This window comes from Aspergillus caelatus (assembly GCF_009193585.1).
Source record: "Aspergillus caelatus strain CBS 763.97 unplaced genomic scaffold BDV27scaffold_172, whole genome shotgun sequence".
Lineage (NCBI taxonomy): Eukaryota > Fungi > Ascomycota > Eurotiomycetes > Eurotiales > Aspergillaceae > Aspergillus > Aspergillus caelatus.
This window is the reverse complement of record NW_022475435.1, coordinates 1-12,943: the sequence shown is the minus strand read 5'-3', so window position 1 is coordinate 12,943 and position 12,943 is coordinate 1. Positions and strand designations below refer to the sequence as shown.

At 48.1% G+C, this 12,943-nt stretch overlaps 5 protein-coding genes across 5 annotated transcripts; 3 read left to right on the top strand and 2 right to left on the bottom strand.

Annotated features, from left to right (window-relative positions):
• Positions 1 to 2,867: 2,867 nt before the first annotated feature.
• BDV27DRAFT_166931 (cytochrome P450) lies at positions 2,868 to 4,540 on the top strand (the record flags this gene model as incomplete). Its single annotated transcript, XM_032074322.1, has 1 exon — positions 2,868 to 4,540. One exon carries the CDS (start codon positions 2,868 to 2,870, stop codon positions 4,404 to 4,406), a length of 1,539 nt encoding a protein of 512 aa, XP_031924555.1. The 3' UTR covers positions 4,407 to 4,540.
• An 886-nt stretch (positions 4,541 to 5,426) lies between these two features.
• On the bottom strand, positions 5,427 to 5,912 carry BDV27DRAFT_147784 (uncharacterized protein; the record flags this gene model as incomplete). Its single annotated transcript, XM_032070809.1, has 1 exon — positions 5,427 to 5,912. One exon carries the CDS (start codon positions 5,910 to 5,912, stop codon positions 5,427 to 5,429), a length of 486 nt encoding a protein of 161 aa, XP_031924554.1.
• A 1,643-nt stretch (positions 5,913 to 7,555) lies between these two features.
• BDV27DRAFT_166930 (general substrate transporter) lies at positions 7,556 to 9,092 on the top strand (the record flags this gene model as incomplete). The annotated part of the gene is made up of 5 exons (XM_032074321.1): positions 7,556 to 7,627; positions 7,678 to 7,864; positions 7,917 to 8,431; positions 8,495 to 8,776; positions 8,835 to 9,092. The coding sequence occupies 5 exons, from the start codon at positions 7,556 to 7,558 to the stop codon at positions 9,090 to 9,092; spliced, it is 1,314 nt and encodes a 437-aa protein (XP_031924553.1).
• A 1,121-nt stretch (positions 9,093 to 10,213) lies between these two features.
• Positions 10,214 to 10,646, top strand: BDV27DRAFT_160659 (CVNH domain-containing protein; the record flags this gene model as incomplete). The annotated part of the gene is made up of 2 exons (XM_032073072.1): positions 10,214 to 10,349; positions 10,417 to 10,646. The coding sequence occupies 2 exons, from the start codon at positions 10,214 to 10,216 to the stop codon at positions 10,644 to 10,646; spliced, it is 366 nt and encodes a 121-aa protein (XP_031924552.1).
• Positions 10,647 to 11,581: 935 nt separating this feature from the next.
• Positions 11,582 to 12,916, bottom strand: BDV27DRAFT_166929 (glycoside hydrolase family 16 protein; the record flags this gene model as incomplete). The annotated part of the gene is made up of 3 exons (XM_032074320.1): positions 11,582 to 11,882; positions 11,956 to 12,823; positions 12,865 to 12,916. 3 exons carry the CDS (start codon positions 12,914 to 12,916, stop codon positions 11,582 to 11,584), a joined length of 1,221 nt encoding a protein of 406 aa, XP_031924551.1.
• Between the last annotated feature and the right edge of the window lie 27 nt (positions 12,917 to 12,943).

The window sequence follows — 12,943 nt, the reverse complement described above, 5'->3', positions numbered from 1 at the left end:
CGTCTCGTGCGAGACTACCTTCCAGAGCCGAGAAGCTGTGCAATTACTAATTACAGGTAGTCATAGGCAGCTGAGGCAGATGAATTCAAATGGTGCCTCATACGCCCCGCAAATTGTGAACGGACTACGCTCATGGTCAAAGTTGTAGCAGGTTGTCCTTGACAGTGATATGATATTCAAGCAGTAACCATTCTGGGTAGCATTGTTACCGGATAAGTAGACATGGTCGATCCACAGCCTGACCATCAGGTCCCCTATCGCCCTTTTGCCTCCGTATCTCCTTTTGGGGGGTCCACTTTGCGCAGCAGTTCAGCCCAAACAAGAGACTCCTCTCTCAAGGCATCTTGTGGCTATCACAACATCTCACGCATGTGAGAGAAATGGTTCTCGTCTGCTTTTCCTCGTATCTTCCCATTCGGGAACACCGACTTTCGTAGCGTATCAACCCAAGGCTTCAGTGCTTCATAATATGTCGTGAACTTGTCTATAGTACTTTCAAAATATGATCGTCTGAAATAGTTCCAAGTTTAAGCTTAGCTAACTCTTCCATACTGACATAGTCTCACTCATCTAATTACCCGATAATCAGGCTTTTCTCATTTGGATCTTCATAGCGAATCCAAATTCAGAAGAGAACGCAGAAAATAAATTCTAGTCTATGTACCCAGGACAATCCGTCACCTAATAGCTGCCCTATTTGCATGAAAGCCTTTGACTCACTTATTACCCTATGGCCCAGTAGACTGACGGCGTGTCTCTTCAACTACGAGATTTACATCGATGGGAATACATGCCAGGGACAGTTATAACCTCTTCATTTACCATAATACCACCTGTAGACATATCTCCTTGTAAAAGCCCTGTTGTATTATACAGCGTATGATTAATCACCATCCAAACATCAAATGGGGCGAGTATCAAAAGAAGAAAGGTAGATTTATAAAGGAATTCACCGGCATAATAGATAATCGCAGGGCGGTTTATTCGATTCATTGTATCAGAGTTACCCCTGTCTTTGCTCAGCAACTTCGAGCAGGTGCATTTCCTAGGGAAGGGGTGATATTTCGGTGTCGCTACAAGAACCTGATGATGGTTTTCGTCCAACAGTATTGACAGCCTGTCCACCTGTTTCCTTTACCTTCAGCCTTAAATATACGAAGGTCTTTTCATAGATGCCACCAAGCACATCCTCGATCCTTCCTCCCACATGGACGGTGTCATGGGAGTAAAACCTCGCACCATTGGTAAACCCAACCCCCTTCATTCAGCACAGGACACTGCCAAGAGTCCTTAAACACGAGTGGAAACTTGATTTCACCTTCTGTACGGAGGAATTTCCCACCCGTTGTCGCCCTGCCACCAACCCGAAAGCTCCTTTTTCCTATGCTCATCTAGAACAAGGAGTTTTGGTTGGCTATGGCGTAAGATTTCAATAGAGCGTGTCGCATTTGAAGCGCACATAATCGTGGGATCATATTCCATTTGGTTCCATACATAGTTAACCGGCCACTACTTACACAAACCCCAGCCCATCCTTATTGATATCAAATGGCTACTCTGTCAAACTCCCATAACCGCATGATGGATCTGCAAAGAATAAAGCGCAGCACGAAGCCACGGGTACCCTGTGTGCACACACGCTGTCGTAAGCTGGTTCACAGAACCCAAAAAGGTCTCACGGGTTCGCCACATCGGTACAATTAGATCCAATACCACCTTCAACACAGTATCCACATGCTTCCATTGTTCGGATCAGTGGGACTATGCTGCTCGTGGTATCCAAAAATGGTGTCTGGTTGAGGAAAGGTACCGGCTTTGCAAGGGATGTGAATTCAAGTATAGTGGAGCATGTACTCTCCTAGGTGAGATGGTCCACTAATGTGATTCTTCAATGTTGCGTTAAGACCGCCCTCAGTAAGGGGTTGAACCTTTCGACGTTGAAATCATCCGAGCTAATAACGGTGCTGGGTCTAAAGGAAGGGCATTCGAGGGGTATTCCTATGTTCACCAGGGTAAACCCTGTGTCTCAAATTTGGTGAAAGAAAATTGGGTGAGGAATCAAGGGATTAAATTAGAATAAAGGGGTTTCTAATAACTGTTTTTTTGACTTATCCTACTCAACTTATGTGCCATTTAAGTTTCATTCATCCCCTAGCTCGTAGATCATGTCTGTAACATTCTAAGGAGCTAAACCAGCCCCTACATACCAGCTAGTAGGTATATTAACACCTCGGATCTTTCCCTATACTGATAAAAAACATAGCGATGTACGCAATTTCACTCGTCTCTTCGAACGGAGGGAAGAGGGAAATCGATCAATCTTAACAACTCAGTAGTTCTAATCAGTATCGTTACGACACAAGGAGTAGATGACACATAGCTCAAGTTGCCAAAATAGCTATTAATGTATCAGACCCTTAAGGGGTAAGGATTAGTCATTAGGTTTTATTAAGCGGTTTCAGGAACTACTCTGGTAGTGACCTTAGAGGATGCTCCGGCGAATTTTCAAGCAAGGGGCTTCCATATTGACAACTAACCACGCAAGCTTATAACGGGAGATTAAACGTCTCTCCCTAAGTGAGCTTGCGCCAGACCAACGGGAAACATCTAGTTGGCTAACCTAGATTCGTGCCGGAGAGTATCCCCACTATAACTAACCCAGCTCCCTGCATCAGAATACGGGTGTTGGCCCGGAAGGGTCGCATAACATACCAGCCTCAATTATAAAACAACCGAAATAGAAAAAGTATTAATACCATCGTTTCTGGTTCATACTGCTTCCTCTTGGGCTCTAAATATCTGCTAAATAAAATCGGGTTTTACATTACCCAATATTATTCGGCCGCCTCGCAAGAAGAAAGGGGATCATGGCATTCATAGGCCTATCATGCTTGGTTACAATCACCTTATACATCTGCTACAAGTTGCTTGTTCGCTCCAATCGCTCGACATTACCCCTTCCCCCGGGGCCAACGCTTCTAAATCCAGGCGCAATCCCACAAAAGGAAATATGGCTGACCTTTAGAAAATGGCACAAGGAGCACGGCCCCATCGTAAGTCTGAAACTCGGAGTCCAGACGATCATTATCCTGGGGAGCCACCGCATCGCCCGGGACCTGCTGGACAAGCGCGGCAGCTTGTACAGCACTCATCTTCAGTCAGTATACGTCAACAAATACATCGCAAAGGGCCTTCAGCCTGTCTTCATGCAGTACGGACCAGAGTGGAAGCTTCATCGACGGCTCCACACAACGTTTCTCAGTCCTCAATCCACTCGAGCTTGCCAGGCCCTTTTGGATACCCAAAGCAAGAAGACTTTGCACAGTCTGTTGTCCACAAACGACTTTGGGTCTTGTTTCCACAACTATGTCTCCAATGTAATGTTCAACTTGGCATATGGAAAAGATGTTGGCGAGGAGAATAAGAATGACCAGGAGCACATGGACAAGATGTTCGAATCACTGACCAGCGCAGCCTCTGTTATGACTTTCGTGGTTGACATATTCCCAATCCTTGACCGACTTCCAAGATTGTTCTCCAGGTGGAAAGGCAAAGGCGAAGCAAGCCACAATAATGTGAAGAATGCATTCATAAAGTGCATTCAATCCGCTCTGCAACAGGACACTTGGAACTGGAGCAAGGAAGCCTTCAGCAAGAAGGAAAGCAAAGACTTCTCCTTAGAACAGCTCGCTTTTAGTATCGGGGAGCTCTACATAGCTGGGAGCCACACTACCGACTCAACCCTGCGGATAGCTGTTATGGCCAGTTTGCTCTACCCCGATGCTATGCGGCAAGCACAAAGAGAATTGGACCAGGTCGTGGGCTCACAGAGGCTCCCATCATTCGAGGACCAGGATAAACTCCCGTACGTCAACGCATTCATCTCCGAGGTGCTCCGATGGCGGCCAATGGCCCCCGCGGGTGGACCTCGTACACTCTCTGAGGATGATGAGTACATGGGGTATTTCCTTCCAGCCGGTGCCACGATCATTGCCAATCAATGGGAAATGGATATGGACGAGAGTATTTTCGAAGACGCTCCGTCTTTCAAGCCCGAGAGATGGATCCAGAATCCTGACCTTCCGCTTTCGGCCTTTGGCTTTGGCAGAAGAATATGCCCAGGACAACATTTTGCACGGTCCTCTCTGTTTATCGCGATAGCGCGCATGCTTTGGGCATATGACATAGATTGTCCAGTAACGAGCACCTTGGAGGATGTGAAGGCGGCTGACAGGTCGGAGACTTTCGGCGTGATATATACACTTCCACCCTTTGAGGCTTCGTTCCGCGTGCGAAGCCCTGAACATCAACAAGTTATTGAACAGGGGTGGCAAATGGCGAATAAGGACTATAACGATTTGTTAAAAACAATTGGACACGACGCCTTTACTCCTACAAAACGGTAGGATTATTTTGGCGGTCGGCTCAGCATTATAATAGGTCTTCATTCCATGCAAAAATAATTCCCACCCTTTGACTACAACCACTTTTCCCCGGTCGAAGTATAAACACAACTCAGTGGTTACCACGTAATCCAACATTTGATCTGTTGTTATCACAGAAGAAACTATTACCCGCTTCCCGAAGTGACACTATGGAGACCCCTTATTGGTAGGGTCGAGTGCATTGTGAAGAGTGAAGAGCCGAAGTTCTGCATCTCCCATGGGGCAGGGTGCTCATCTCTCGGTTGCATTCCTTGTTGTGGAGAACCTTTCAGGTGAGAGGCGACTGATGATCGCCGAATATAGCTCATAGTCGGTGGCATTTCGCTGCCTTGCTCCATTAAGCGCCAGTCTTCTTGTTAGGATAGTCAAGACGTGCGGCGAAAACTACTAAGCATTGGAATTCAACCTAAATGAAGGCTGGAAATCCTCAGTACACCTGGCTATAACCGTTTCCTATAGACTGGCCGGTAGCTTTCCCATTTATTCATGGAGTCCATCACCAGAAGGCGTAGCTGGTGTTTCTGCCCGTGTTCTTTGACAATGTGGAAGACACTATGTTTCAACAAGTAACATACAACCTGTTACATTGCCTGAAATGGTATATGGTAGAAATGTGCTGCTAACATGGAGACTCCCCTCGGGATCCAAAATATTGTATTCTCATCAGATTGAATGTACGGTACTCACGATCTGGGCCAACAGCGACAGGAGCAACATGCCCAGCAAGTCTCTATATACATCCACAATTGAGAAGTTATCAGCTGCCACATACCACATGCACAGTTGCATATTCGATCCTTAATACTAGCCAGAAATGCTGAGATTAATGTATACCATCACAGATATATCCCCCAACCTTCGATGCGTCACGCCAATAGCGTCTACTACTGGGCAGGAGGCTGGGCAGGTTGTCCGTAAAGTGACCTAATGTGAGATGTAGGAACACCAAGAATGCCGTCTCCGTTCACCGATATCCGATATTCAAAGTCCCAGCTTGGCCAATCGCTCCTGGCCTCGATCCGTGAACAACAGAAGTCCATTGAAGTAACCAACCATCCATATCATTGGGTAGCGCCAGTGGAACCACAGTGGATGTTCAGTCGCCCCAAACCAACCGAAATGTCGATCAAGATTATAGCACAGGTAGTTACAACTGCTTAGTATGAGTAGTGACAGGATACCGGTGAAATGTGCCGCTTTTTTCCCATAGTAATGGTCAACAATAAAGCAGTTGATCAGACCTCCCATCGCGCCGCCCATTCCTAGCGGACAGAAAACCAAAGTCCATAAAGCCTTATAAAGAAGGTCCCGGGTCCCCGTCATAATGAAAATACCAACGGCCAAGAAAATGATTTCTGCGAAAAGAGAATTGAGCCAGAATAGGAGGAAGGGTCGGAGATAGACATTTCGTCGTTTGTGAGCAGTCTTGATGTCCTGCTCTCCGGTAATTAACACTTGGTAGTTCATCGGTGCCATTGTGATCGAGTGAGTATCGTGTGGGTGGGTTAATGGTATGCAATGACAATATTCTGTGACCACGTTCTCATTCGGGGGTTTATAAAGCTTCGGTATTTCAGCCTTGGAATACCATAAACCCATCTTGATGGCGAAGACTCCGAGGTTGTGGTGTGTATGTGATAGGTTGTATTTGTAGCGATTATCTATTCACCGAGGTAAGGAAGGAGTATTATCACTATTCGCCCTTACCGAAGATTAGTGATCCACAGGAGAATTCCCGGGATTGAAGAACGGAGTAGTAGTTTGCTTTGACTAATCATCAAGTCCGGCTATGTACTTCTACTTTCTCGCTCGCCATGGATAGCCAATGTCCTAGTCCCTTTTCACATCCAGGGACGGCTATGGGGATATATTTTCCACAACCAAGAGTATGCCTCGTGCAGCCCCCAAGCAGAAGTGTACTCTTTCACTCTACCGTGATTTCCGTATGTATTAAACACCAGAGGATAGAATTGTCAAGGGTTTTTCCGGTGCGCGTCGAGATATTACGATTAGTGATCTTTCCGGTCTGTGAGACATTATTTTTTGAAGATGTTGAAGCTTTCCCGCATGACTTGAATATCTTCCTGGAGCACTATGTGTTCTTCAAGTTGTGGAAGCTCACGAGTAGGCGATCAAATCCGCACCCAACCTCCAAGCAGGGTAGATATAGAACATCCTAAATGTAAACGCATCTCTCAAATATCCAGGTTTCGAGCGCCCTGAGCAGGTTCCTTGTACTTGGTTTATCTCGCAACTACGAGAGTCACACATGTTTGGATGCAAGGAGAACACCGAGCCCGGTGTGGTTTACGAGGTAAGTAGTCACAAAACTACCGAATCTCTCAAATAGTTCATTAACAAATAGTATGCCCGTCAGAGAATGCTGGCACTCTAGCTAAGTTCCCTTTACCGGGGATGTTGAAAGCCGTATATTCTTCCATGCACGATCGCCTAATGACGGGAATCCTCATGAACACCATCACATCTAAAGTCGTTCAAAATTTTCTAAGCATAGAATTTGGTTCGGCCACGGGTCGTCGTCGATCACTGACTCAGCACTTTCCAGACGCGAATATTGTCTCAAGTTGGGGTGCAAACAATCCATCAGTCCTCCTCTTACAGTGGTCCCCAGGCGCCTGATATTCGTGGGCTTTTGCCAAAGCATCGCTCTAGTCACAGTGGTATCCTCTACACCCGCCAGATATACAGGGGCTAAATATGCGTAAAGAAATCCGGGATCAACATGCATTTCACGGCCTGATGTATGAGAACAGATGAAAATGGCAACGATCATCAAAACCCTCGCGTTCACCAGCCTTGCACTGCCCCACGCAACCGATCGTGGCATATAACCGGTGTAATTTCCAATATGAGCATTGTGAAGCATACCTCCGAGTTTAACGCTCTCGTTGTAAAAATTAGGAAGTTGAAAAGGACACTATGCTAACCAATATATACGGTATGCCTGACATATTTGATTGATCCCTTGGCTAATCCAGTATAGTTCTGGCAGTATTGTGTACTCTAGGGGGGACCGTGAGTGGAAGCAACTCTATGTATCTCTGCCTTCCTCAGGAAACACCCATATTGCAACTGACAAATCTAGGTCGATGACTTTGTGGTCGAATCATGACGGCTATGTGTCGTATTTCCGTCCAGAAACTGAAATCCAACAAACTACTGTGATACACGCCTCAAGTCCCATGGAAGAGCTGCGCTGATAGAACATCAGATTGCTGAGTCCGCTTCTATAGCCGCATTTTTTGGCGCAATAATTGCTGGTCATTTGTCTGACCATTTTGGCCGGCGAGCCCAGCTGATGATTGCCGCAGTCGTATGGACCATTGGCAGCGCCTTGCAATGCAGCGCGCAGAGTATCGCTCACTTGATTGTTGGACGAGTAGTTGGCGGACTCGCAGGTATTGTCCCTAAGCTTTCAAGTGCTGGATCGCTAGCTTATAACCATGGCAGCTGGAATGACCTCCCAAGGCACAGTCTACCTCGCTGAGCTCGCGCCTAGAGACATCCGCGGGCGCATTGTGGGCTTCCAACAATGGACCATTAGCCTTGGCATCTTCGCTACATACCTGATCGCCTATGCGTGCACATATCACACATGGGGCTTCCGCCTCAGCTGGGGGCTGCAGGGTATCCCCGGGCTTATCCTTCTGGTCTCTCTTCTGTTCTTCCCCGAGTCTCCGCGCTGGCTTGCCGTGCAGGGCCGCTGGACCGAGTGCGAGGAAACTCTAGCCGCGCTCTACGGCCATGGAGGATATAGCAGCCAGACGGCCTCAGAGGAGATTTCCCGGCTCAAAGAAACGGTTGATATTACACGCGACGCCAAACAAACACATTTCTTTGACCTTTTCCGTCGCTGCCATCTGCGGCACACGGTGTGTGGGATAAGCGTGCAGATGGGACAGAGACTACTAGGACCAGACATCGCGATGTACTACATTCCTTCCTGGCTTATGATGGCCGGCCAAGTGAGTTACAGCTTCCGCTAACAGAAACGACACACCCACACTAATCCTAGCTGCGTTCTAAAGGCCGGAGACACGAGCCTGATCGCCACCAGCATCACAAGCTCCTTATACCTCTTCTTCATCGGGGCCACGCTCATAATAGTCGACCTTGTAAACCGCCGCTATCTCCTCATTGCCGGGGCGGCCATTTGCATGGGCGCACAGTATGCCCTTGCGGGAGTGATGGCTAGCCATGGATCCGTCGCGTCGCTGCTGCCAAGTTGTGTTTGGGTTGTCCCGGGGTCCAACGCCAGGGTCCTGATTTCACTGGCATGTGTCTTTACGGCCATCTACTCCATGACCTGGGTGCGCCTCCTCCCCCCAACGCTGTCACCACCTGGCTAACTAACTGAAACTCACATAGGCCCCATTATCGTGGATCTACTGCGCCGAGATCTTCCCCCTCCGCCAGCGGGCCAAGGGCGTCGCCTTGTCGACAGCCATGAATGAGATTGTCAAGATCATATTAGGGTTCACCATGGATGTGGGTTTCGAGAATTTGCAGTGGGGGATGTATGTACTGTTTGGCGTGTTTGGCACGATGCTCGTTGGTTTGGTATACTTTCTATTTCCGGATACCCGACGTAGGGCCCTGGAGGACATTTTATTTGCGTATCGCTGATCTATCCTGACATATCATGACAACTATGGATGGTATATTGCACGATTAGACACGATTCACGGGAAGAATAAATATCTTCATGGGGATGGATATTTTACGACTAAGAATACGCCCCGCGTAGTCTCAAAACTCAAGTGTGCCCTTGCATTGAATGTTCCCCACATTAGTAGCTGGGATATCTCCCCATCAGCACCATGAGTAGAGGATCAGATGAGTCGAACTGGAAGATCTAGAGAAAGTTGGTCGCCGACGCCCGACTGCTGCCTCCCGAGCAAGTGTCTACATAGAACACGGTGAAGGCGGATGTGTCTCTTAAATAATAAGAGTACCTCATCCCTCATATCTGGAGTTTATGAGCGAATGTCATCGGATGTGGCGTGCTTGATCGACGTATTCAGGGCTCCAGGGTCCTACTCTCTCTCTCTCTCTCTCTCTTTGTGGCCACGTATATTATGGATTCTCCACATTGGTGGGTCGGTCCACCAAAAGAATGCGCTAATTATTTAGAGTCTGTCAGGAAGAGTGTTTCCTCTTTCTTGCAGTAAAATATTCAAATTCATAGGCGTTCTCGGTGGTATAGTAGGGAATGGAATTAAATAAGAATATTGACCATGGCCAACAATTTGGGAACTATATGATATACGACAAAGTGTGTGGCTTCATGTATTGGATGGCGGTTGGTATAAAATACCAATTGTGGCGGTGAGCAAGATACTGATAGTAGCCAAGAATTGTCTCAGCTCGCTAAGCGCCCTCAGTCTCGATTACCCCTCCATCAATTCAATTGCCCCTCCAACTGAGATCTCACTTGTGGCTGCCTCGCCAAGATGATCCATTCTACTCCTATCGATAGCTATCCCACCGAGCTCTAACCGGCTGACATCCCCACCATGCCAGGATAGACAGCAATGAGCAAATGAATACCGGCCATGTGGCTGAGACGGAAAGTACTGTACAATGTACATACTGTGAGAAATGAAGAACAACCCCACCTGACGGTGGGGGCTTTAGGGTATATATAGGGAGTGCTTCGGTCACCTCCGTTTACTGTTCTCATCATCTTCACTTCACAATCTTCGAATCACTCGAACCCCCCAAATCAGCATTCCAGATCATTCACCATGGCCGGAAACTTCTACGAGTCTGCTATCGATGTCCGTGTTGAGGGGCCCGTCCTCTGTGCTCGCCTGCGCACTATTGGCGGCGAAGAGGTGGAAGCCTCCATCGATTTAAACCAACACCTTGGTAACAGCAATGGTATTTTCCCGATGTTTCTCTGTTCTCTTAAACCGACGCAGGCTTTAACCATGTCCCTGTGACTTAGGCGTCTTTGACTGGGAAGGAGCCAACTTCTTTGAGACTGCCGAGAACGTCCATTTCAGCTTCGAAGGAGACGACAATGTGCCCGTCCTCCGTGCTGAGCTTCGGAACGAGGCGGGAGAGCTTCAGCCAGCTGATGTCAACTTGGGTGAAAGAATCATCAACGTTGATGGCCGGTTCGAGTTCCAATATGTAAGTTGCACCCACCGGTGGGTTTTGTGTCCTAAGTGCTAATGGTGATGTAGTAACTGTCCTGATGTCCATATATTCCTCACAATGGAACGCCAGCATGGGAAAATAGTCCAAATATTCCTTGAAACTATCGAAATAAATGCCTCCCAAAGTTCAGATACCGCTTCTATCCTTCTTTATAAATGCTTAGCGTGGTTGCAATAATAAGTTGCGGCGTATATGGGACGGCTGGATAGACGCCAGAGTAGTACTTGTAGTTGGTAGTTTCGAAGGACTCAATGAATGTGACAAGACCTGAAATAGTGATTACTATCATGTCCCAGAAGGTCTTGCAAAGTAGACACCGGTGGGGTAGAAATATCACAGCTGAAGTTGAACCACCACACCTTTGCCGTTTGTTGTCCTTTGAATTGAAGTCATTGAGTTCGAATAGAGAACATAGAAGTCGAAGGAGGAAAGGGGGCATGGCCCCGATGCTCTCTACTCTCTACCAGGCATAGCCTTCACCAGCCAACATCCCAGTGATTCCCTTTCAACCTTTATCTTCGTCATCAACTCTTGCTTATTGAATTTAGTTTCAATCTGACGTTCATTATCGATTCGGATCATGACCACATCGCACATTTCCTGGATGCTTCCATTAGGCATCTTATTTCGAGATACGCTCACATCAGAACCATCTTCTGCTTCTGGGATCATGCGGTGTCCTCCACTTGCGAGGCTATACTAACTCAAACTCTTCCAGCGTGGATGACCTGTTGGACATGAGAAGAGGAGTGATGTAAGTATTGTCAGTAGACCTCACTATGACCCGCAATCAGATTAGAGTGGCTAATCTGGTATCGCAATCTACAGTGTTATATAGAATAAGAGCATGCGTTGACCATCAGCCTTGCACGCCTGCGAAGATATACGAAGTAACATGATAACTCCAGATAATATACATCAGATGCGATTCATTATAAGATTATACAAATCTATTGGTCCACGGCTTGATATCCACGATGCGCCCAGTCGCTTTGCCTCCATCGTTTCTTGTAGTCTTCCATCTCGATCGGCTTGGCCGTACTCGGCGGGCCTTCGGCAAGCCCGCGCTCGAGACGACCTTTGCGGCGTTGCCGGACGCACCACATGGCGAATCCGGCCACGATGAGCACCCCAGCAGCAGCAGCCCCGCAATACACACCAATATGGGCCCCCTTGCCCAGGTCATTCCATTTCTGAGCGAGGGTCTTGGCGGGCTTCTTGTTGATCTCCGTTTTGGCGGTGGAGTTTCCACTGCAGAAGTGATCAGCTATCTTCGCCCACCAAAAGCTACCAGAGAGAAGAGGCAGGAATATAGAGATCATACCTGACGACATTGATGCTGTCGTATGAGCCTGAGTGCCCTGAGTAGGTATACTCTTTACCCGAGTGAAAGTCCTGGACACGAATCCTCTGCACTGTCATGGTGAAGGGGAGATTGGTCCAGTTCACCAGGCCACCGCCCCATTCGATATTTCCAATCGACTGGGACGCAATGCCCACCGGCCAATTGCTAACTTTGACGCGGCACGGGGTTTGCGGGTAGTTCTTGCCATAGACGGTCAGGGGTTCCGAGTAGTTGACCGTGCGCACCAGTTCGTTATCAATCCACCATTCCAGGCGGTCCTGGTCCCAGTACGAGGTGTAGTTGTGGAATTCGGTATCGGCGTTGGCCACGGCATGGAACCCACCACGGTTACTCGTGGTCGTGTTCCCCTTGCCAAAGAAGTCGGATTGTACCTCACTGGTGTTGTATCCGACCCATTCCCAGTCGATCTCATCCAAGTCATCCGACTGGAGAATCACACTGCTGATAATGCCGGCGCCCTTGGCCATCTTAACATGTGCTTCCATGACCCCAAAGAAGATGTAGAAGTTGGATTGTAATAGCGTCGATCCATTTTCCGTCTTGATCGAAAACTCCGCCCCTTCCGAAGTATATGTCGGGACCCCGGTGGTCATATCCCACAGCTTCTCATCCAGAGTAGAGTTGAACCACCAAGTGTGCTCGGTTCCCAATGCCGGATCTGCGGGACATGTCGTGTTCAACGGGTTGCATTCCGTCTGCTCGTCGGCAATGGCAATCCTGGCCAGGGCACTCAGGATGCCGACATACCGAAAGGGGCGCATCAAAACGTTGCGGTCGTTGACGTGCGGATGGGTGTCCCCTCGGCAGGCGAATACGGGAGGGCTGCCTGTTCCTGATGTGATGATAACGCGCAAGTCCTGATCGCACAGTAGCAATTGGGGATGGAATGGTTCTTGGCGGATGACGAGCAGGCGATCATGCTGGGGTTATACGCCGGCTCAAAAAA